The following is a 22,794-nucleotide window of genomic DNA, read 5'->3' as shown; positions in this document are numbered from 1 at the left end:
TCGGAAGGCTTCCATTCCTGCACGAGCAGTGTTTCGGATCGTGTCACCTATACACGGAAACTACGGTGTAGGAATGGTAATTCAACAAAATTCAATAGAGGATTGAGTGGAATTGAATAACTACACGCAGGGTATTCTGGGCATCTCAAGTATATCCGCTTCCTCCTTGCTTCCATGCTTGCTCCAGCGGCGCGGACTATGTTCAAATCGCGGATTCGCAGGCGTTGCTCCATGCCAGAGTCTAGTGTTCGCTCCCAGAGTCCATCGGCTGCTGCGACTCCACCAGTGGAATTCAAGATAACGTTCCTCGTTTGTATTTTGTCGGGGCTTTCCAGGGCAGGTTTGGGGTCCTTAACAACAAACAAAAAATTAAACTGGAGCAATATGTAGCAGAAACGTTTTGTAGCATTCACAGCACTTATAGCAGCTGTTTCACCAGTGCACCAAACACGCTGTTTCGCCAAGCTCTTTAATCTAACGCTTTCTAATGCGAATGAATTTTCGCAGTGGTAAAAGTAAGATCGCCGTAGCAGCAGTCGCGGCCTGTATACTGCTCTTGGCCGTGATCGGCGTTCTCGCTTTCTTTGGAGCGGAATCGAACGGTAAGCACATATCAACAGCCTCTAAACCAGTCTGTCGTTCAAAGGACCCCTGATACCAAAATAGGAAACTCGAAATGCTTCTGCTTTTTATAGCACTGCATGCGTAGACACTTTTAAGCGATTATGACTAACCAACGTTGACTCAAAGGTATTTTAATTTTTGAGAGTGAGTGCTCATCTAAGTTTTCAGCATCTCGTGACATTGTCTCTAGTATGATGTATACAGAGGCCCTTGTGACGTTCCACACAAAAAAGCGAGTATTGTCGGCGTTCCAAGACATTAACGGGGCGCACACAAAAGAACAATTGGCACTCAATCAGGGCTATTGTTCATCGCCCCTCTCACTTTGTTGTGGGGCTCTGGTAACGCCGCAGGCATCTAATAAAGGAGCATTAGTCTAACAAATAGCCACCTCTTTGTTGCTTTTTAGGGGCGAAGCTCCTTATGGTCTAGGGCAGTCTATTCCTCCAGCGTAGCCAGGACAGCATACCCATACCCACAGTCGGTCGGTCGGTCGGTCGGTCGGTCGGTCGGTCGGTCGGTCGGTCGGTCGGTCGGTCGGTCGGTCGGTCGGTCGGTCGGTCGGTCGGTCGGTCGGTCGGTCGGTCGGTCGGTCGGTCGGTCGGTCGGTCGGTCGGTCGGTCGGTCGGTCTTCTTTCTTTCTGTCTTCTTTCTGTCTCGTCCCTTTCTAGTTGTCGAGGACACTGACACCGAAGACAGTGGGGGCGGAAAAGATGGTCACGATGCATCCTATGTGAAACCCACGTCACCGCCGCCGCCACCAGCTACAACTAATGCTACCGTCGGTAAGCATAGACGTCATTCTTGGTTGCACTTGTAATCCATGATCCGGCGTGCAGGCCGGACTGAATCTGCGATCACAGAGGCCATGTGCGGTTCGCGCAAATGGAGACACCCGTAATTGTCTCTGCAAAACTCTCTCTTTACAACAGACTTGTTATAGTCGAGCTGTGCCATCCACAGCAACGTCTTTCCACGGCGATAGCCATACCGGGAGAGGTGGTCAAGCGCATAGCGCGAGTGAGAGCGTAGCATGAACAAAGCACAAGCGAGAGTGAAAGATTAATGCATTTAAGAGATTGTAAATGGAAGTGAGGTTCAGGAGCAGGCGGGGTGCAACAATGGAGTGTCAAGGCAAGCTATGGGCGAGGCTAGGAGGTGGAGGATGGTGGTGAAAGAGAAATTGAAGCGTGGTAGTAATGAAGAAGGGAGAAAGTAGAGCATAGTAAATTGGCGTACGACTGTAGTCAGTGAGACTTTCCCTGAGCTCCACTGTGCATTGGAGTTTGCGATAATTAAACCACGACACAAACTTTTCTTTTTTAACAGACATGGTTTCTCGTCACGTAGCGGCGCATTTCCACCTGAACGCAACAGCGGAACATTCTGGTCGATGCCGGATACGAAAGGGAGTCACGTTGCCTGTCCAGAAACGTCACATACAACGTCACTGACAAAGCGGCACGTCGCTGTCGATTCCGTTTCTCGCGGTAGAGATGCGGGCAAAGCGAGTACCGCAAAGCGGCCTGGCGTATATATGTGACTCTCCCCAGCAAATGAAGCGTCTGTGTAGCGTTCTGTAGTTGTGTGGCTTCTGCGTGCTTGTTACGATCGATTACATGGTTTAGCCGTGTTCGCAGTGCCCACTCCGCCTTCGAAGACCACACCATCTACAACACGGAAGTCAACCACCAAGTTGTCCATGAAGTCGACGACGACGACGACCACACCATCTACAACACCGAAGTCAACCACCAAGTTGTCCACGAAGTCAAAGACGACGATGACGACACCATCTACAACACCGAAGTCAACCACCAAGTTGTCCACGAAGTCGGCGACCACGACGACCACACCGGAGCCGGAGTGTAAGCAGCAGACAGTTACCGAATCATGCTTACGTGTCCAGCATGTTTGTCGATGGACAATTCATGGTATGCAGAGGCGTAGCCAAGGGATGGCACTCCAAGCCCATGACCCTTCTCCCCCCCCGAATTTTTTCGTCATTCATACAGAGTGAAAAATGCCCATTTGCTTTCCCGGCTTCACTTTAAATCAAGAAGGTGCCCCTCCCCCTTATCTGAAATAAATTTCTGCAGGCAACTCTGATGGCACGTCTGCTTCATCGAAAGTGGAAAAAACCCTAAAGAACTGGCACTCAATTGAGTTGTCCTTTTAATTCATGATACACGCAGTAATTACATTAGCAGGGAAAAAAGGCAACGGATACAACCTAGCACGAGTCCATGGGCGTTGGCAAAGGAAGAAGGAAGAGGTTTAAAACCATCGACATTTTTCAAACTTTTCTAACTTACATATAGAAGCTTACATGCAAACGCACGCACGAAGGTACATGTTTGAACCACATTTCTCCCCCCCCCCTCAAAATAAATGCTGGCTACGCTCTTGCAAGAGCCCCAGGGCAACGCCTGCAAATATAGGGTCGGAGGTTGTATTTATACTCTGGTTGCATCCGAGTATTCTGACAGTCAATAAACACTTATTTTTGCGCTTCGTATCATATTACAAGAAGGGGACGAGGCAAGTACGATAGGACAGGTGGCCGGAAAACTGGCAACTGCTTTAATAACATCTTGGGAACTGTCAAATTACAGCAATTTCCGGACCCGCTCAAGCACCGCCATCCTGGACTGATAAGGTCACTTCTTTTTTTTATCCGTATCAAATCATCAAAGAGTGCGGCGGCGAGTCCGCATGTATGATAACGCTTGAGCCGGTAGATTCAACAATTCAGGGACATCATGATTGATTTCATATGTGGGGTTTAACGCCCCAAAACCACCATATGATTATGAGAGACGCCGTAGTGGAGGTCTCCAGAAATTTCGACCACCTGGGGTTCTTTAAGGTGCACCCGAATCTGAGCACACGGGCCTACAACACTTCCGCCTCCATCGGAAATTCAGCAATTCAGGGACATAATCGCTGCATATTACCACATGAAAATTTGGCACAGTGATCGCTGATATCACTCGAAGACGGCGACAACGGTGAATCGATACTAGGAACATGGTGAACATGGGATATGAAAAAAAAACACTAAAGTAATACAAAGCTAATGTAACAATGTAGCATTCGCCATCGTAAGTAGTTGTAGCAGAACAAAACTTTATTAGATACAGAAACGAGACAGGCTAGAACTCCAGTGCCCGCAAGGAATACACAGGGTAAAGAGCGTAGTCTGTCCGGCAGGGTGGCGCGCATATTCCAAGGAACCATTGGTACGAGCCATCCGTTCAGCTCTGTGGATCAGTCGTAGCTGAAGAAAAAATTTTTGGCAGATTTTTATATGTCACTTTTTAGGAGTTAATTTTTTTCGTGGCTGCATTAAGTGTAACCATGGGTGTGCTGGGACGTTGCTGTTTTGTCGCTATGATGAAAAGAACACCCTCGTCACATTCAACGCAGGTAGAATTGAAATTTCTAGGAAGTGATAAACGTTCATCTGCCAAAGAGTTGTATGTGCTTATGAGGGCATATTCTGTATTGTATTTTTTGTCTTTTGATATCCCCCGCCAAATGCTGCAACCTATCACTCCTGTCTTATTGTTCCACCTTCATTTTGACACTTCACAAGATTTCAATAAACCAGTTGTGAGTTTGCGCATGTAGTCACTGTCTCGTGCTCGCCTCGTAATACGAAGCGCACGAATAAATCACAAACGCCCATTTTATTACTCCGCTAAATAATGACTGTCCCCAACTAAGATCTACACGCTCTACGTGCCAGTATTGCAACCGTTGCATTGCTCTCGCAGTGAAGGAAGTTCTGTGCACCGTGGGGCACAGCGCCGTGACGACGAACATGTACCCGCCCGAGTTTCCCTGCGATTACTTGTACTACACCAGCGTAGTTATCCTCAAAAAGGAGGTCATGGCCACCGAAGTGCAGACCAGCTGGACCACCTTCCAAGCTATGGCGAAGAACTATACCCGGCTCATTAGCGGAATGTCGTTCGATTACCGGTGAGTCCACGTTAGTTTGCAAGCAAACTTCACTGACGAATTGATATGTGGGGTTTAACGTCCCGAAACCACCATATGATTACGAAAGACGCCGTAGCGGAAGGCGCCGGAAATTTCGACCACCTGAGGTTCTTTAACGTGCACCCAAATCTGATCACACGAGCCTACAGCATTTTCACCTTAGAAATCGGAAATGCGGCCGCCGCAGCCGGGATTTGATCCCGCGACCAGCGGGTCAGCAGCCGAGTACCTATAGCCACTACACCACCGCGGCGGGGAATTGCGACAAACTATTTTCATAATTTCTTATAGATTTTTAAGTTTAGTATAGTGTAAAATTGTTTAATTTTGTTACCTTCTGTTATATTAACGATATGTATGTGTGTTTCCGTTAACACATGCATGCGTGTACATATAAGTGTGCAGTTAGTGTATACGATAGTGCTGCCGTGCCAGTTGTCGCCTTATCATAGAGGGCGCTGATGAGCTTTGGGCCCGGGCGCAGTCCACGCGCCGCGACTTCAAGCGCCTCAGTATGTCGACGACGCCTGCCCCTGTTTAGTAAACGTGGCACGAGTGTATACAGCTTCTCTCTCCGTTTCTCGTCATTCGCAGGTACTTCTCGCATCATCAGCTTCAGCCAGCCATTCCCGCCCTGAACGCCCTCGCTCAAGCGCGCATCGGGTCCTACGGCATTCTCAACATCGTCGCGAGTCCCGAAGACCTGAGGACTGCGGTCTACAAAATGAGACAGGGTATACAGGTGCGTGAGAGGCCGCATCGGGTTCGAAGTTCGCAATGTGTCCCACACCGAACGGAAATCGAGCAACGCGGTGAGAACGCATTGTCTATATAGCCACCCGGAAGCCACAAGTCTTACCAAGGACGCCGCGGGGCGATGTGGCCAGGTCCACTTATGATGGGCGAAATTGGGCCTCTCTTTACGACGATTTTTAGATGCGGAAGCATCTTATACTCGCGCCTTGTAGTGCGCCGTCCGCGCCGTCCGCACCGCTTCTCGAACATTCGACAGCTGACGCGCGCGCATGCGCCGTCGCGCCGTCGCCCACCATCTGTGCCGCGCGCGCTTCTCCTTCGAGAACATTCGACAGCTGACAGCGCATGCGCCGTCGCGCCGTCGCCATCTGTGCCGCGCGCGCGCTTCTCCTTCGAGAACATTCGACAGCTGACAGCGCATGCGCCGTCGCGCTGTATATATACTCAAGGTCGGCGCTCGCTCGCTCAGTTGCCGCTCGTCGGTTGGTTTGTACGGCGCGTCGACGTCCAAGGTCGCGGTGAAATGAATTCCAACGAATCCACAAACACAATGATCGACGTCCCTTCGACCAGCGCCGCCCTTTCGCATACGTGTGTACGTGTTCACTCATTTAACACCCCCTCCTACAACCACGTTAACCAATTTAGCCATCGACCCAAGTAAGTCGCAATTTAACACCCCATTTCACAACCACGTTAACCAATTTAGCCATCGACCCAAGTAAGTCGCACTTTAACACCCCGTTAACCAATTATATGCTCCGCATCCTCCTCAGTGTTCCCCCGAGGGAAGCTGCGGGCAATCTTTTTGTAGAACTTCCCAGTGACGTGTCACTTTTTTGGGAGGGGGGGAAGGGTGAGCTGATGTACATTTCGCCCATTGACCATTAATTCGCCCATTAACCATTAAATTCGCCCATTGACCATTAAATTCGCCAATAGCACATTAGTTCGTCTTTGAGTAGTCGAGTGTTGAAGCGAAACATATACGTTGTTGAAATCGAGATGTAACGCCAATCACTCTCTAGCAAACGTGCATACAACCATAGAGAAAACATGAGCACGCACTTTCGTTTTCGGTTGTTCATATTCTCGCTGTACAAAATCACTAAACCGATTCTTTCTTCAAATACCCTTCGTATTAGTGTCAGTGTTTTTTTAAACAGAAATAAAAAAATATTTTCAAGAATACGAAAGCTATACTTTCGGTTCTCTTGGGCTTCTTTTGTCGTGATTATCTTCTTGCTAGGTCGGTAGCGTCTGGAAACACTGCCGAGTAGCGAATTGAACTCGCTCGGTTGCATTCAGATACACACTCAACGAAATTCCGCTCATCTGGACTCACTGCCACGGTGAGTGAGGGTGAGCAGGAGTGGTGTAAGGATGAGCCAAGGAGGAGGGGAGAGAGTAAACAATGGTGTAGCTACCTGCTGTATAGTAGAGAGAGTAGTATAGTAATATATAGCGTATATTGCAGTATAGTGTAGTGTAGCATATAGTGTAGTGCAGTATAGCATATATAGTAGGAAGGGAAATATGGAAGCTTTTGATCTAGCCTTGACAAAGGCAAGTCCGCTTGTCGGAATGACGGCTCGAAAAAACCCCTGTTTAAGTATTTCTATAGTATATTGTCACGGCTAAAGGCCGGGAAAGAAGACAGAGGACGATGAAGTGATGAGCGTGGACAGCACCCACGGTTCCTCCGAGGAAGAAGAAGTCGAAGCGGCTGCTCTTTTGTTCTGTTAATACAGACCTCGTTTTTTCTGGTCGCACCGTCGTCCTGTATTCTGTTATTTTCACCTAGCGACAATATAGTGTGGTATAGTATAATATAGCATATAGTGCAGTATAGTATAAATAGCATAGTATAGTTCAGTGTACCAATGGGTGGAAAATGAACGTGAGGCCGAAGAGAAATGATGTGGGGAGGGGAAAGAAGATAGTATATATGTATAGCAAGGAGTTTCTAAACGAACTGAGGGGAAGGAGGAAAAGGATAAGGGGAGGGCCACCAGCTCCGCTCTTTTTTTTTATCAGTCTTCGCACCACTGCAGTGCGCAGCTTTGTAGCTCAGCGAGCTCGTGAAACTTGCGAGGCACACTGCATCATTATAGCAGCTGATGAATGCCTGGAGTACGCCCTCACTGGATTCGCACGCGAAAGAAAAAGCGTGTCTAAAGCGTCATTGCAGATATGAACGTCAGTAGCGACGTCTGCATCTCTTTGTGGGTTCTGCGCGCGTCCGTACAGGTGCGTCGTTTTTTTGTGTCGCTAAGTTTTCAGTTTATTTAGAGTGCCCGTTCAGTTTACGTGTCTCTTCCTCTCGTGTGTTATTTCGCGGCGCTTGCTTAATATGCACAAGTTCTAAGTATTCTCTATGCTCTTGCTTCAGCGTATTTGATCCTAATGAGAACCTTAATTCAGTTTAACTAAACTGAGGGCCATTGGAACCCGCTTTTGAGATTCCTCCACTTGCTCCTTCTGCGCAGACACTGAAGCGCTGGCAGAGTACGAACCCCATGAGGAGGAGCGTCATTGCGCTCGGATCCACGGACTACAGCGGTGAAAATTACACGGACACGTTCAAGAATCTCGTCAAGAGCGTCATCAAGTACGTCGTTATTTTGCTCCTTCTACGCGGACTTTGGAGAAGGGTGTTTTCAAGAGAAGACCGCCCCCCCCCCTCCTTGTTTATCATGTCCCAGTTTCATTTGTATGTGCCTCTCGTGAATTTTTTTTTTCAAATCATCCACGGGCATCTAGAAAGAAGCATAAAGTAATACACTTGAATAACATTACCGCTTTCATAACTTTCTGCGAATAAACAGACGCTCGTGATCAGTCATAATCGTAATGTAATTACGAGGTTCTCAACGAAGTGTGAATATCGGAAGCTTCCATGTTGCTTCGACATAGACGCACATTAAACATTCCCGGGTGGCCGCGACATATCCCAACCACCGATCCAATAACAGCCTTCCTTCTCTTCCAAACATATCCAGTCGAGCAATTTCGAGTGACCTAAGTCAAATCTTGTAATTAAAAAAAAGATATCGATTGCTGCAGTTCAAGTTAAAGGTTATATTAGACACAAATTTTGCTGGAGTCGTCTTGAATTAAAATGAGAAGAATTAACTAGGGATAATTTATTAAAATTGATTGAGCTCATTGAAACATTGTGAGCGTTACACCACGGTGGTCTATAGTGGTTATGATGCTCTAGTACTAACCCGCAGGTAACGGGATCAAATCACGGCTGCGCCGGTCGCAATTTCGATGCAGGAGAAAATGGTCGAGGCCCGCTTGCTTAGATTTAGGTACACATCATGGAACCCCAGGTTGTCGAAATTTACGAAGCCCTCCATAATCGGCGTCTGTCATAATCATGTCGTGGTTTTGGGACGTTGAACCCCAACAATCATTACTAGACTGTGAGCAGCTGCAGTCGTTACGGCACCAGGCGGAGCAGACCTCAATTACGCGCCACTTTCAACGTGGCCTCCGAGATCGGAAATTCATTTCGGCAGCGCGGGAGGCACAAATGTTAACCCAAGGAATACAACGGGGCACACAAAAGCCGAAGTACGAGAGCCGCTACAAGAAGTCAAGGATTAAGCTCGTTTCCAGAATTTGTTTTCTTAGTTGTCTCTTGCTCAGCTGCATTGCTTTGACTGCAAGGAAGGAACACTAAAACCTACCGCTCACTCTGACGTGGTGATCACGTCTTGCACCTCCGTTTTTCCATATACGATTGATCTCAGCCCAGTTGAGCCAACCTTTTTCGTTTGACATGCATGCCATCTGACCTCTATCACTTTGCGCGAACGTTTAGTTATATACTAAGCTGACGGCTCACTTTCTATGAATTTTTAATAACAACAATGCATGCTGGGATAACACGTCCCGAACCATGATATCATAATAAGAACGCCATAATGTGCGGCTCCAGAAATTTCCACCATCTGAGATTTTTTAGCGAGTACCTAAATAGATGCGCCTCCTGGATTTCGCCAACGTCGAAATCAGGCCACCACGGCCGGGTTTCGATAACGTGACCCTCGGGTGAGCAGTCATGAATCATAACAGGCGGACGACTGGGGTGGGTGCCCTTCAGCGTTTCACTTACGTGCTAAATTGTTACGTCTGAACTTGAAGATACTGCCGTGATTGTCCCTCCTATTCTATACACAACTTTTGTGAGCGTGCGTGCTCTCGGGTTTCCCGCGGGGATGATACAGCAGCGCTTGATACGTTACATATTCATTTTGCAGCGATTTCAAGATTGACACCGTGATCGCCATATCATCCGTGGGCGCGATTGACACCGAAGCCGGCTGCTACTCAGTGCCGCCAACTGTTTTCTCTTCTCCAATGGCAAGGTTCCCAAGCCTGGTGGGTAATCTCTGCCTTGTGACACGGTATATGAATGCCAGAGTTTCAGAAAGGGGATAGTTGAACTAGTCGGTCGGTATTCATTCAAAAACACAGGACGTCCGAACACGGACAGAAGAAAATCGAGGGACACGTTGTAAATTCCAAAACATATTCCGAAAGAGCCGCCATTGGACTCATGCCTCTTGTTTGTTTTCTTGTTTGTTTTTTGCATTACACTCTCTCAGCAATCACGCGAGTTGATCAGAGAGTGTAAAGAAGAGAAGACATAGCTCTGGCGGCGCAACTGTTTCTACGCGCCGATGTCTCATCACGTGATTGCAGAGAGAGTAAGGGGGAGAGCCCTAAGCTGGCACCGTTCCTGGGCTCAGACGACCGGAGCATCGTTTCAGGACTCCGAGGCAGCATTGCAGCTGCAGTGCCAGTTGTCACGTGATCATAGAGGGCGGGGGCGAACTTCGGGATGGACGGAGCCCATGCGCCACGACATCGCCACAGATGTCTCAGTGTGTCGATGGCACCTACTCCTGCTTACAAACATGGAATAGGTCTATAACTGATGCTCACTTGATAGTGAGAGTGTCGACGATCAGCCGTTTCTGACATGACAAGCCGATCGCTTATCGCGGTCACTCGTCATTCCGCGATGCCACATTTCACTGTTGTCTGGATATAAACTCACGGTTATCGTTGTTGCCTGTAGCAAGTGCTGTGCGCCGCCTAGCCACTCCCAGCACGGAGAGAGGGAAAAAAAGTTAACGGAAGTTCGATTTGACGCTCAGCTCAACAATATCACTTAGCGGAATGCAGACCCAGCAAGCTACTTGTTACGTCACGGCGTGTGTAGGCGCAAGTGCTGACCTACTCTGGACATTCCTGAGTTTTAAGAACTCTTTAGTAATAAGTTACATGCTCGACCAAATGCACCAAAATATCATCAACCTATTTCAGAGCTCGCAAACATTGAGTCGGAAACAAAAGACTGTGGCTGAAAAGCGGTTGTCATGGTGCTTTTAAATGCCTGATCAAACGTGATATTTGACCATCGGCAATATCGATTCGGGGATGTGATGCAAAAAAAACATAGCGTAATGTTATCATACGACGTCATCATCGCGTCGCATGTCAATATTTATGAAGTCCGCATGCCGTATACGTGACGTAACGTGAAGTCACGTCACACGATGACGCCATCACATCATCATAATGCGTGGTCTGCTCACGGAGGCAAAGCAAACTTGAAGTGCCTCCGATATTGGTGGCCATGCAAAACGACGTTAGTTGCAGAAAGCTTTTGAACGATAGCAGGGCAGCGTCAATGCATCGACAGGGAATAGAAAGATTACTTTTGCCTTCGAGTCACATAAACGAATCTATGAAGAATCCTAGAAGAATGTAGCAACGAGCTTTGCAATGATATATAGTGAAACTTGTAGGGCCAAAACAACCCTGACAAAGCAAGAAACAACGGGTATCTGAACAGTTATCGGAACATAGCAGCTGCATGCATGGCTAAACCCAGCCAACATTGCATGACTTATGGTTTGAACATCCACTTAATCTTTGCATCTTCATCGGTGGTATTAGGAACTATAAGACAACGCGAAATCATTATAGCCATTGAAACCGTGAGAGCGTCGGCTTCGTGCATCAGCACAACTTTTATTGACGTAACGTAAAAAAACAGTTCTTATATTCTTAAAAAAAAACGCAGTGACATGGCTACTCACGCTTCAATGTGAACCATCACACTCGTAATGATCATTCTGTTCCCGCCTCCTTTACAATCGTTTCACTCGATGTACTTAGTCGGCCCAGATAGGTCTATTGGCACCTGTGCGCACTTCCCAAGGTATATCTTCTACTTCTAATTAATAAAGATCCTGTTGAAAGTAAGCGCATGGCCCTGTCGTCTCTTGCTTCGTCTGTGTATTTTTTTCGTGCCTTACAAGTTTCATTATGGATTCTATAAGCATTGTTGATTTTTAACACGTTTTTTTTTGTCACTGTATTGCGTATCTCTCCATTTTGACGGCCGCGTGAGTCTCAAACCATGGCCTCCGGGATAAGCGGGTGCCCATCTCGGAGGCCGTGCTTATAGACTAACCCCTGTATTCAGAAACGCTCCTCGACTCGACTTTCACCCTTCACTTGACAGAGCTGAGCACTGCGTCGCTGCTAGTCTGAAAATGATGCTGCGCTGCTCAAGAATCGCAGAAGATTATCGCTGACATGCAGTAGTGACTTGCCATTCCTAGAGACGGCGCCACCATCGGCTTTCTCAAGTGAAGGTCACGTGGTGGTGAAGCATTGAGCGAAAGGACGTTCTAGAATACGGGGGTAAGGCTGAGGTTTACTGTTATTCGTTATAGTCACTCGTTTGGTGGCTTATAGGTGCCACTTAATGCGTGCGCGCGCCCATACTGTTATTCGCAGTCGACCCTCTGGGAGCTGATCAGCCTGAAAATGGCGTACATCAAGAATGCGACGGCGGGCCTCTCGTTCGAGATGGGAACGATGATGTACTGGCTGAAGGCGCAGGCGTCAAATTTCACCGGAAGTTTTTACCAAAGATGCGAATACGTAACCATGACTAGTAGAGATGCCGTAAGTACCCTTGCTGTTGGAAACTTAGAGTGAAACAGTAAGTTAGCTTATAGCAATAAAGTACGCTATGGAAACAGTAGTGCTGTTAAGAAAGAGAAAGAAGACAACGACCTGTTTGTAGCGCGAAGCCACAAGACAATTCGTGCGGATTTCTCAGAAAGAAACGCCTCGTAATTGCCGAAAAAGTTGTCCTGGTCCGGGCTCCGAGCCCGAAACCAACGCCTTTCCGGGACGGTAGCTCTGCCAGCTGAGCTCACCAGGAAGCTATTAGTTGACAGCGCGAGGGGGAATAAATACATCGACAACTCGAAGCACATGGACACAAGTTTTTGCAAATGACATGCGAGCCATGCAATAACATGCAATACTTGTGTCTATACGCTTCGAGTTGTCCATAAATTCACCCTCGCGTTGTCAATTGCTAGCTTCCTGGTAAGCTCAGCTGGCAGAGCGACCACCCCGGAAAGGCGTTGATCTCGGGCAGGTTCGGAGCCGGTATACCAGGACAATTTTTTTTGCAACTTGAAGAGGCATTTCTTTTCTGAGAAATCTGTACGGATTTCTTATTGGCTTCGTGCTACAAACAGATGGTTGTCTTCTTTCCCTTTCTTAACTCTTCTACCGCTTTGCAGGTTTCTGCAGAACTGTTCTGCAATACTGGCAATGTTGAGTGGCTAATTTCTCCGTCATGGGTTGAACTATAAATAGAAAGTTCAATGTGATAAGTTTCACGTTTGAATCGCCCACCGAACTATTTGATAATGACGTCACGGATTTGTGAGATTTTTCTTATTTTGGTCATATTAGCTCACCGAAACTTCCTTAAAGTTTCTCTGTTAAAACTCTGCCTCAACTCGAAAGTCCGCGTACTTAATTTTCGACGATTGGAAACTACGTGAGCACAGGTAGACATCATGAAATGACGTCACGGCGACTGATGCTGGACGTTGAAGCAGGTGTCTTGCAAGTAATCTGGCATAACAAGCGCCTTCTTGCAGCACACGTGGTGTTTTTGCATCGTGAGAAAGACTGTTATACGACTGAAAATCTTTTTTTCCTCTTCGGTGTCCTTTTAAGGGAAGACGTTAGACTTCCAGCCTTTCTGTAGTTTTCATAATATTGCCACACTTCTAGGTCATGTTTTGTTTTGTTATCGCCCCGTTAAACGCGTGAGTGCTCCTTTGTGCAGACCGCAGTGGTGGACTAAGAACCACCGAGATAGCCTTATAACCTTTCGATGCGATTGCACGCGCAACGCGAACATTACGGAATGTTCTGGAACATACGTGCCCCCTAGTGATAACGCTTGAACATTCGACGGCACATGCATAAATGCCCACCCGCATCACCGTTTGTCATTTGATCGACAGCCGACGCTCTGTTCGCCGCTATCTGTGACAGTGTGTATCGCTGTCATCTCACATTCCATTTACCGGCCCCAAGTTTGGTCAAATGAATAGTTTCATTTTGTACAAGCCGTCTCTGTCTTCGTCAGCGTCACGACACTGTGGTGGTCGTGACAGTGTGTCAATGAAATGAGCTCGAGAAATTCACGAAGACTTCGTAATGAACAGTGTGGGGTCAGCCCGTGTCAGTGTACTCTCGGAAGCGTTAACAGCTAAAGATATTGGCTATCTGCATCGTTAAGTAGATGTGATGTATGGCGTAGAAAGTGCCTGCGCACTTTCGATCCCTCTCCCCTCGTCTGAAGAGCCCCGCCGTGATGATCTACTGGCTAAGGTACTCGGCGTCTGACCCACAGGTCGCGGGATCGAATCCTGACTGCGGCGGCTGCATTTCCGATGGAGGTGGAAAAGTTGTAGGCCCGTGTGCTCAGATTTGGGTGCTCGTAAAAGAATCGCGGGTGGTGGAAATTTTCGGAGCCCTCCACTAAGGCGTCTTTCATAATCATATGGTGGTTTTGTGACGTTGAATCCCACGCATCAATCAATCATCAATCATCTGAAGAAGCGTTTGTGTGCGTGTTCGAACAAATAAACCCACGATTGGTAGTTCAGTGGTTCGCCCCGTTTGCTTCTTTGTGTGTCCTCGTTTGTTTTTTGTTTTGTTTTTTCACGCTGTTTCACATCAATGAATCTTTACCAACAAGCTTGAACACATATACCTTTTTGAAAGCACGGGAGCCAGCCATGACGGATTTTTCGCTCGCATTTCGTTTTCAGGTTTGCGGGACGTCGCCAGCTCAGTACCAGGAAGGGGACTACTATATCTACGGCGGCTTTGTCGCCAATAACTCGCAGCAGGGCGTCGCCTTCGCGGACTACGACATGTCAGGTCAGAAAAAGGTACGTACACAGGTCTTCGGTATATCAGCGCCTTAGAAGAGGAATGGCCACACAAATGTTGATGCACACAACACAGGCGCTCGACTTACACTTGACTAAGTGTTGAAACTTCTTGTAGTAAATGCAATACAGACTGCAGTGACTAGACACGCCGGCATGCGTGCCGTATTGAGAGATTCAAAGAGTAGCCTGAACGAAAGATAAATGTAGCTAAGTGTATACACTTAGCTACATTTAGCTTTCGTTCAGGCTTTCGTTTAGAGCGGGATGCAACACAAGGGACAGTCTGAATGAAGTTTATTGCTTAAAAAATATCATTTGGAATAATAAAGAAGGAATAATGAATTAAAAGGAACAATTGTCTTACTTGTTTACCGATTCAGATTTTCCAAAGAGCAAAGACAGCCCGTCTCGGTTGATCAGTGGCTAATGATGCTCGGCTGCTGAGCCAAAGGTCACGGGTTCGATCCACACGGCCGCATTTCGAAGGAGGCGAAATAGTCTGTGTACGGTGCGATTTCAGTGCAGGTTGAATAACACCGGATGGCCAAAACTTGGAGAGCCCTCCACTACGGCGTCCCCCATAACCTTATCTTGACTTCGGAAACGCCACATATTAGAGAAATTATTAGTAAAAACACGCGAGCAGAATACCGGAGCCCGTGAGTAATCGTACTCGTGATATACTTGATAGTGTACCATCGCTAAACAATGAGATGGCAGTTTACCATCATTAGGTGATAACGGTATAATGCAGATAATATATGATGCCATAGCTAAGCCACTTAACGAAACAGGTTCCGGGCTAGTTGAATACTTTTCGGAACCATCTCACGGCGATAGCAGTTATGTGGACACTCGACGAATTTTTGTCGTCACCATAACAGTACATAGCATAGCCACGCATCGTGAATACCACCCGAGATTAAAAGGGCGCATGAGCAGTTAAAGAATGCGACTGAGCGATAGATAGGATGAGTCGGCCATGTCCGCCTTCCAGAAGGTGCACGCGATGACATCAACAGGCCTGCCCGTGTCGATTCCTCTTCGAGCAGAGAAGTAACGCCCCGCCCGTCTTTCGTTGGGCGAAGGAGCATGAATAAACGCCGAGAGGGGAGAGAGAGGGCTGCGTAGCTCGAGCAGAAACTGTAAACTTTTCATCAGCAGGGCGAGGTAGTCATTGCCATCTAGGCGTAGATGAAGAAACGGCTTGTGTAGACTATTTCATGGAGAGTTTCGAGTACCGCCGTATTGGGCTGTTAACCTTGGTGTTTTATATATATTTTAACAACTCAACCAGCTGAGTCACGGTGAACAAATACACGTGAAAACGGCGGAGTTTGGTGCATGCGATGTTTCACGGGCTTGTTAACTTACGTCGCGACATACAAATATAAGAACAGATCGGCTTGACAGCCAAAGTTGGCGGCACCCAGATGTCCTACGGAAAGCGGTCTATACGTGCTGTGCTTTTAACGCTAACTTTTCTTTTTTTCCCCGAGAACTGCAACCAATCGGAGTTCCCTCCCCTCAGCTGTGGTGGAATGCCAGTTGCCATCATCCTATCTACAGGCCCTTCAGTCCATGGGACATAGCTCTGACATAGTTTTACATGAACCCTGACGCTCTTTTTCTTCCATATGTTTGCTTATTCATGTTTTCACTAGTAATTTAAATATTTTGCTGATTTGTTTGTATGAATTCGCTGTATTCTTGTTCTTTTGTTGTTGCTATTATCCCCGCAATGCTTCATATGCGTTTACTGTAACCTTTTTTTTGTTTTCACTTGTACCCACTCCTGCCTAAGGTCTGAAGATCAGACCTGCAGTATTGAAATAAATAAATAAATGAATGAATAAATGATAAATTAATAAACTCCTCATCAGGACTACACACAGCAGGAAAACAACTTCGCTTCCTGGAGCGGCCAGCCTTTTGTAGAGTTAAGCCAGATTGTATTCAAAAGTTAGGTGCTCAATATCATTCGCGTAATTTCAATTTCCTTACTATCACGCACATTCCTTCGCCCTTGGACCATAACCGTGATTTCTGCATCAAGTAGAGAAACGTTATGTGCGTCACCATTAATTGAGTGGCCCTGCGTGTGAACACAGGCTGCTAAATATGCAAGTATGAGCGGGCTGCTTTCATCTATTGCCTTCGATCGACAGCGTTGAATGCGCGTGTGCCAAGATTTTTCCTTCGTGTCGCATTCGACCAGTGTCTGTTACAATTTAGCTGTAGCACAACGGCCCACCTCCCCGATAAGTCTTTTCTTTGTTCTTGTCGCAAAATTCAGCATTGTGTAACTTTCATCAAAAGAACTAATCTAAGCAATTACTGTATTTTAAGGACGATGAACTGCCAATTCGCAGTGCGAAGCCACGTGGAAATGTATACAGATTTTTCAAAGGCAATAATTCTTAGTTGCCGAAGATTGGTCCTCCTCGGAACACCAAAACCGGGACGTACTACTTTTTGGGACGGTCTGTCTACCAGTTGAGCTAACCATCCAAGAAATATTCTTTGTCCGTACGGTTCGATCCGTCAAGTAACCCTTTCGCGACAGAGTGAAAAGAGAAGCATGCCAATATTATCGAAAACGATATATTTGTCGAGCTGTTTTTTTTTTCCATTTATAAAACGGTGCCATTTTCTTAAATTCAATTACGTTTTTATTTATTTTTTTCTGTAATCGCACAAGAAAAGATTGCTCGAAGGTGGCTTCACTACATGGCAATGCAAAGAAATATGCGAAGAAAATGAAAGCCAAGACACAAGTGTCCAAACATGAACTTGGGTGGATATCTGTCTGGAAACGGCGGGCGCGCGCCCACAATCTCGGAAACTATGAGTGTATAGTCTTAATTGCTTTTGTGCGTTAGCACCTTTTGCTTCATTTTTGATGATATTTACATCGGTCATTTTTGTTAAAAAGTCTCCACTCGTCGACGGTCGCGAAAGGGTTAATTTGGCGTCGCACTGCCAATTTCCAGTACCAACGGTAGTACCATTGGTTAGCTAACCAATGATACACTGTCAATAGTACACTGTCGGTATATGACGGTGTCTCGCAGCAATATATGACGCATAGTCGCGCATATATGCTGAACAATGGATCGCAGAGTGTAAGCATACATTCACATGTGCACCACGTTCCGTTCCGCTCGTTCAGTGGGAAAAGGCGCGCCGAGACGGCGAAGCAAAAGGCTTGAAGCTTCGGCGACGCGTGGCGATAATGCTCTTCAACGTCCACTTGGAGGACATCGACAAGAAATGCAGCGTCGCACCTTTCGCCGTCGAGACTCACATCTGCGAGGCCTTGAAGGGCGCAGGGAAGTGCCGGTGATCGCCCCGCCGAGTAGCCACGATGTACGCACTATTCGCGTACTGGACTGGCCGAACGACCGTTAGTGTATGATTAAAGTTGTTAGAGACGATCTACATGAAACTGCGAAGGTTGTGGTGTTGTCTGGTTATTTAATAGGTCGCACTTCACACACAACTTGATGAAACCAACACACACTGAAGCGCGCTCTCTCTCTCTGTCTATATATATATATATATATATATATATATATATATATATATGTATATATATGGGAAACAAGTGTATACTTGAGGGCAAGTTTTTCGTGTTTTCCACAATATTAATGAGATCTAACAGACAATAATGCCAAGGAAGGTATAAGGGAAGTTATTAGGCCAATTGTAATGTAAATCAGAAGAAAGAAAAGTGGGTGGAAAGATAATCCTACCCACGGCAAGTTATCTTTTCACCCACTTTTCTTTCTTCTCATTAACATTACAATTGGCCTAATAAATTCCTTTATACTTTCCTTGGCATTATTGTCTGTTAGATCTCATTATATATATATATATATATATATATATATATATATATATATATATATATATATATATATATATATATATAAAGAGAGAGAGAGAGAGAGAGGGAGAGAGAAAGAGAGTTCTGGAGCCCTCAACTACAGCGTCTCTTAAAATCACAAGGTGGTATTGAGACGTTAAAACCCCTATATTATTATTATTATTATTATTATTACTATTACTATTATTATTATTATTATTATTATTATTATTATTATTATTATTAAATTCTTATTATTAAAATATGCGGCGGTAAATCACGACCACCGCCGACGATCGCCATAGTGCCATGGCGCCTGTGACGTCACTTTCAGCAAAGAGTGGTACCACAATCTTCAACTACAATTTCAGCGGATGCGAAACGTCCAATATCAATGTTAAGCACAAGAAAAATCGATTATCTTCATTACACGTGCAGCTGTTGACGAAAGAATATCGTTCGTCGCAAAGCAGACGATTGCGCAGCTTTTTACAACGCGGCTGGTAAGGGCGCCAGTGTTGCCCGTCTCTCAGGCCACTCGCGTGCATGGAAAAAAATATTTATTTAATAAACTAAATGCTCCTCCAAGTGCGTCTCGAAATGCGCCAGTCCACTTGAGAGTGCTGAAGATTTACCCGACATAAAAACATTACGACCGCAAATTGGTCGCCATGGCACCTTCAAGGGGGATAGTGGAGTCATCATCATCATCATCATCATCATCATCATCATCAGCCTGACTACGTTCATTGCAGGACAAAGGCCTCTTCCATGTTCCACTTAACCCGGTCCTGTACTTGCCACTGCCAATTTATACCCGCAAACTTTTTAATCTCCTCTGCCCACCTAACCTTCTGTCTCCCCCTAACCCGCTTTCCTTCTCTGGGAATCCAGTCAGTTACCCTTAATGACCAGCGGTTATCCTGTCTACGCGCTACATGCCCGGCCCATGTCCGTTTCCTCTTCTTGATTTCAGCTATGATATCCTTAACCCCCGTTTGTTTCTCTAAACCACTCTGCTCTCTTTTTGTCTCTTAAGGTTACACCTACCATTTTTCTTTCCATTGCTCGCTGCGTCGTCCTCAATTTAAGCTGAACCCTCTTTGTAAGTCTCCAGGTTTCTGCTCCGTAGCTAAGTACCGGCAAGATACAGCTGTTATATACCTTCCTTTTGAGGGATAGTGGAGTAGATAGACCAAAAATATGATCTTTTTATTTCGCTACTCAAAAAAAAAAGAACACTACGAGGAACAGAACCATGCATTGGAAAGCGCGTAGCACGCCTTCGAAAATGGCGCCAAAAACCGTGCCTCTTGACGTATGCACGGGCTTGTTTCCGTCATTGCTTTTGCGCGCATGCTTATTTAATAACTATGGCTACAGACCGAGTGACCACGTTCACTCCCCAACATTTTCATACATTTCATCACGAAATTTTTCACCAAGATAAACCTTTTAGCGTATAGATGTTGTTTTTTTGTTGTAAGCGTGATTGAGCGTGTTCGTAAACGTAAAAACACGTTATTCTTACAATCAGTATTTTGAAATCAAGTTTTCCGAACTTTATGTACGTCTTCTAAAAAATTATCCGACTGATCGCGCTCAATGTTTCTCAGATTACATCTAAATTCATTCGAAAACTCTTTAAATTATGATTATGAAAAAGGAATCGTTCTGATTTCTGTCGGAGCATGTGACCGGTACGATAATATGTTTTTATTGTGAGCTAAGTGTACGAGCCGGTTGTTGTAGGTTTGGAATAATTCCAATAATATAATGGAATAAGTGTGCTGAATTTCTCATTCATATTGTTCTTGGTTTTTCAGAGAACGTCGATTTATTTGGCGCACAAATTTGAAAGTCGGCACTCAACCAGAAAAAACTAGGAGCTACAGGGTCAACGTTTTTTTGACTGAAGGCCCCCGGCTCCTCTATTGAGCATGTGATATTTCACAACAGAATGTGGCCCAGTTCTTAAGATATAAAGCAGAAGCTAGGATGTCCTGTTTAACCGTACCAAAGATCCTTAATAACAATGAGGCGGTGGGGGGGGGGGGGGCAGATTAAAGAAATTGATGCGTGTCAAGCACACTCATGGCCGCGAAAGCTCAAGACTTGACGCTGTTTACAGGACTCTACCACGTAATTGGCGAAAGAAGTCCGAGCAAGGAGGCGGAACGGTGATATCGAGTCAGTAACATAAAGGGAACCTTTTGCTTGTTGTGAGCTGTTGATCATGATAATGATGCTAATTGGAAGATGTGGCACTTACCCACTCAGGGGGATCGGCCCAGAGGCACGGGTGGGCAGTTGCTTTGGTGGTTTTGAGGAAGAAAAAAACATTAATGAATTTCTTCGTCATTCACTAATATCTATTTAGTTCATTAGCTTTAGCGCATGACCAAACTTATGACTTCATCTTCCCTTTACTCTGTCTTTACTTTCCGATTATTTCAGATCTTCTTCCATTCCAATTAAATGAACCATGTGCACAAGAGCAAGCAGGCAAGCAAAGCATCGCGAGTACCAGGTGGGTTGCGTTCCAAACCGAAACATCATCATCTTCAACACTGGCGCTATCCGTGCGCGAGGTTCATCTCGGCAGTGGATGCCCCTCTTCCGCCCTGTCCTTCGTTGTCCTGCCTTCGTAGCCCGGGCCACACAAGAACCACGATTCAGGTGACGTATATCGGCTCAAGCTTTTTTCAAGGAGCGTATGCACACATCAAAAGCCCAATTAGCCCCAAAGCCCAATTAGCGTGATGGCCAAATTCGAGATCCTAATGAAGACTCACCTAGAAACGGCCACACTGCTGTACATTTGCCAGAGACAACTCGAAAGCAAACACCATATTCTTTGTCCCCCAGGTAAACTGTATCGACACCAGATAACCCGCTCTAACCCTCGCATTACTCGAAAGCTTTGTGAATCAAATGTGCTTTCGCACTGACGCCGAAATCGGAGGTATTACAAGCGTTCTGCACCGGAGGCAACTTTGCAGAGCTTCCAGATCGGCGCAAATGTGACCAGGTTACGATGGCGTCATCAAGTGACGTCACGACGTGAAACTGTGTTCACGTCATTAACCTCGGTTCCCGGTAACGTAACAACACTGTGGATTTTTTTTTTTGCATCACTAGTTGTGATGCCCCTGACGCCAGTGGTCAAATTTTACGTTTGTTCAGGCACCTAAAGTATTTGCATTGAACAATCGTACTGTGTGCCTCGGATCTCGTTTTACCTTATGCGGCCTTTATTCGTAACGCGTTCTTTTGCAGAATTTAGAATATCGCAGACGCCCTCTTTTCTGAGCTGCCTCTCTTCTCCCGTCAACTGAAGAAGAGTACACCGGATACCTTCATCATCCGCGACGGAAAGAATTAAAGGTTTGAAAAAGTCCCACAGAGCCGATCTCAAGCACGAAGTTTGCCTACACTATGCCACACCGGCAGCTGTACATCGCACCGTCCTCCTCGCACCTGCCACCCCACGTTCCACACTTGCACGAGGTTCCGGTCAGAGCACCGCCTTCCCATCTGGTGAAGTACCATCCACAGCCACCTCCATGGATTGCCCGACAGCATGCCGGCTCCACCGGCGCACTTTCCTCCACAGGTACACATTATGAGCAGCTACCTGCGCGACGTTTCCTTAATTTCGTATTCTGCTTTTAACACGAAAACATTTTACGCCGTGGTCCAGAGAGACTTCGCTTACGAATTTCCGTTACGGAAATGACGTCAAACATACGCAAAATCACATGTGAATAAAAACTTGCTGAAATAAGTTTCGTTAGCTTGAGTAAAACCACCGAAAACAACACGTGCCCGGAATGTCTTGTCGTTCACCTCTACGTAAGCGACAACACACGCGGTTCACACTATCTACTAAACCTCGGTCACACTCCCAAGATTCACAGAGACATCTTTCATATACCGCACTTTCCCCTAACAGTGCTCCAAGTCACCAGGTTGGTGTCGGCGCCAGGGAGCAACAAACTGAAGTAATGCCTCATGACCGTGGCCTCGGCGATTAGCTTCTGCAACAAGTCGTTGCTACGCGTTCGTTTCGTTCGGTGTGTTTTCAATAGTATAGGTTCAATTACGTGAACGCATTAACGCAACACTAGGCGGCAGGCTTAGCCCAAGCCTCAACCTCGCTCACAGCATTCATATATATTAAAGATAGCTGTGCGACCCACACCTGTCTCGCTTGTCTGTAACACTTGG

General features: G+C 46.3%; 2 protein-coding genes across 2 annotated transcripts; both read left to right on the top strand.

The window, feature by feature from the left end:
- Window positions 1-2,237: 2,237 nt before the first annotated feature.
- On the top strand, window positions 2,238-10,216 carry LOC142766118 (uncharacterized). The gene is made up of 5 exons (XM_075867968.1): window positions 2,238-2,492; window positions 4,404-4,611; window positions 5,227-5,374; window positions 7,878-7,999; window positions 10,105-10,216. The coding sequence occupies exons 1-5, from the start codon at window positions 2,327-2,329 to the stop codon at window positions 10,214-10,216; spliced, it is 756 nt and encodes a 251-aa protein (XP_075724083.1). The 5' UTR covers window positions 2,238-2,326.
- Window positions 10,217-12,156: 1,940 nt separating this feature from the next.
- Window positions 12,157-18,042, top strand: LOC142766117 (uncharacterized). The gene is made up of 3 exons (XM_075867967.1): window positions 12,157-12,387; window positions 14,571-14,693; window positions 17,869-18,042. Exons 1-3 carry the CDS (start codon window positions 12,247-12,249, stop codon window positions 18,040-18,042), a joined length of 438 nt encoding a protein of 145 aa, XP_075724082.1. The 5' UTR covers window positions 12,157-12,246.
- Window positions 18,043-22,794: the final 4,752 nt, after the last annotated feature.

This window comes from Rhipicephalus microplus, chromosome 6, assembly GCF_043290135.1.
Source record: "Rhipicephalus microplus isolate Deutch F79 chromosome 6, USDA_Rmic, whole genome shotgun sequence".
Lineage (NCBI taxonomy): Eukaryota > Metazoa > Arthropoda > Arachnida > Ixodida > Ixodidae > Rhipicephalus > Rhipicephalus microplus.
Note: the sequence above shows the minus strand (reverse complement) of the source record. Positions and strands in the feature narration are given on the sequence as shown.

Excerpts from the sequence above, each read along its gene's own strand:
- LOC142766118 (XM_075867968.1), top strand. The coding sequence starts at position 2,327 with ATGAAGTCGACGACGACGACGACCACACCATCTACAACACCGAAGTCA. Across the intron at positions 2,493-4,403 it reads GACCACACCGGAGCCGGAGT|TGAAGGAAGTTCTGTGCACC; the intron begins GTAAGCAGCAGA and ends TTGCTCTCGCAG. Across the intron at positions 4,612-5,226 it reads GGAATGTCGTTCGATTACCG|GTACTTCTCGCATCATCAGC; the intron begins GTGAGTCCACGT and ends CGTCATTCGCAG.
- LOC142766117 (XM_075867967.1), top strand. The coding sequence starts at position 12,247 with ATGGCGTACATCAAGAATGCGACGGCGGGCCTCTCGTTCGAGATGGGA. Across the intron at positions 12,388-14,570 it reads CCATGACTAGTAGAGATGCC|GTTTGCGGGACGTCGCCAGC; the intron begins GTAAGTACCCTT and ends TTTCGTTTTCAG. Across the intron at positions 14,694-17,868 it reads ACATGTCAGGTCAGAAAAAG|TGGGAAAAGGCGCGCCGAGA; the intron begins GTACGTACACAG and ends CCGCTCGTTCAG.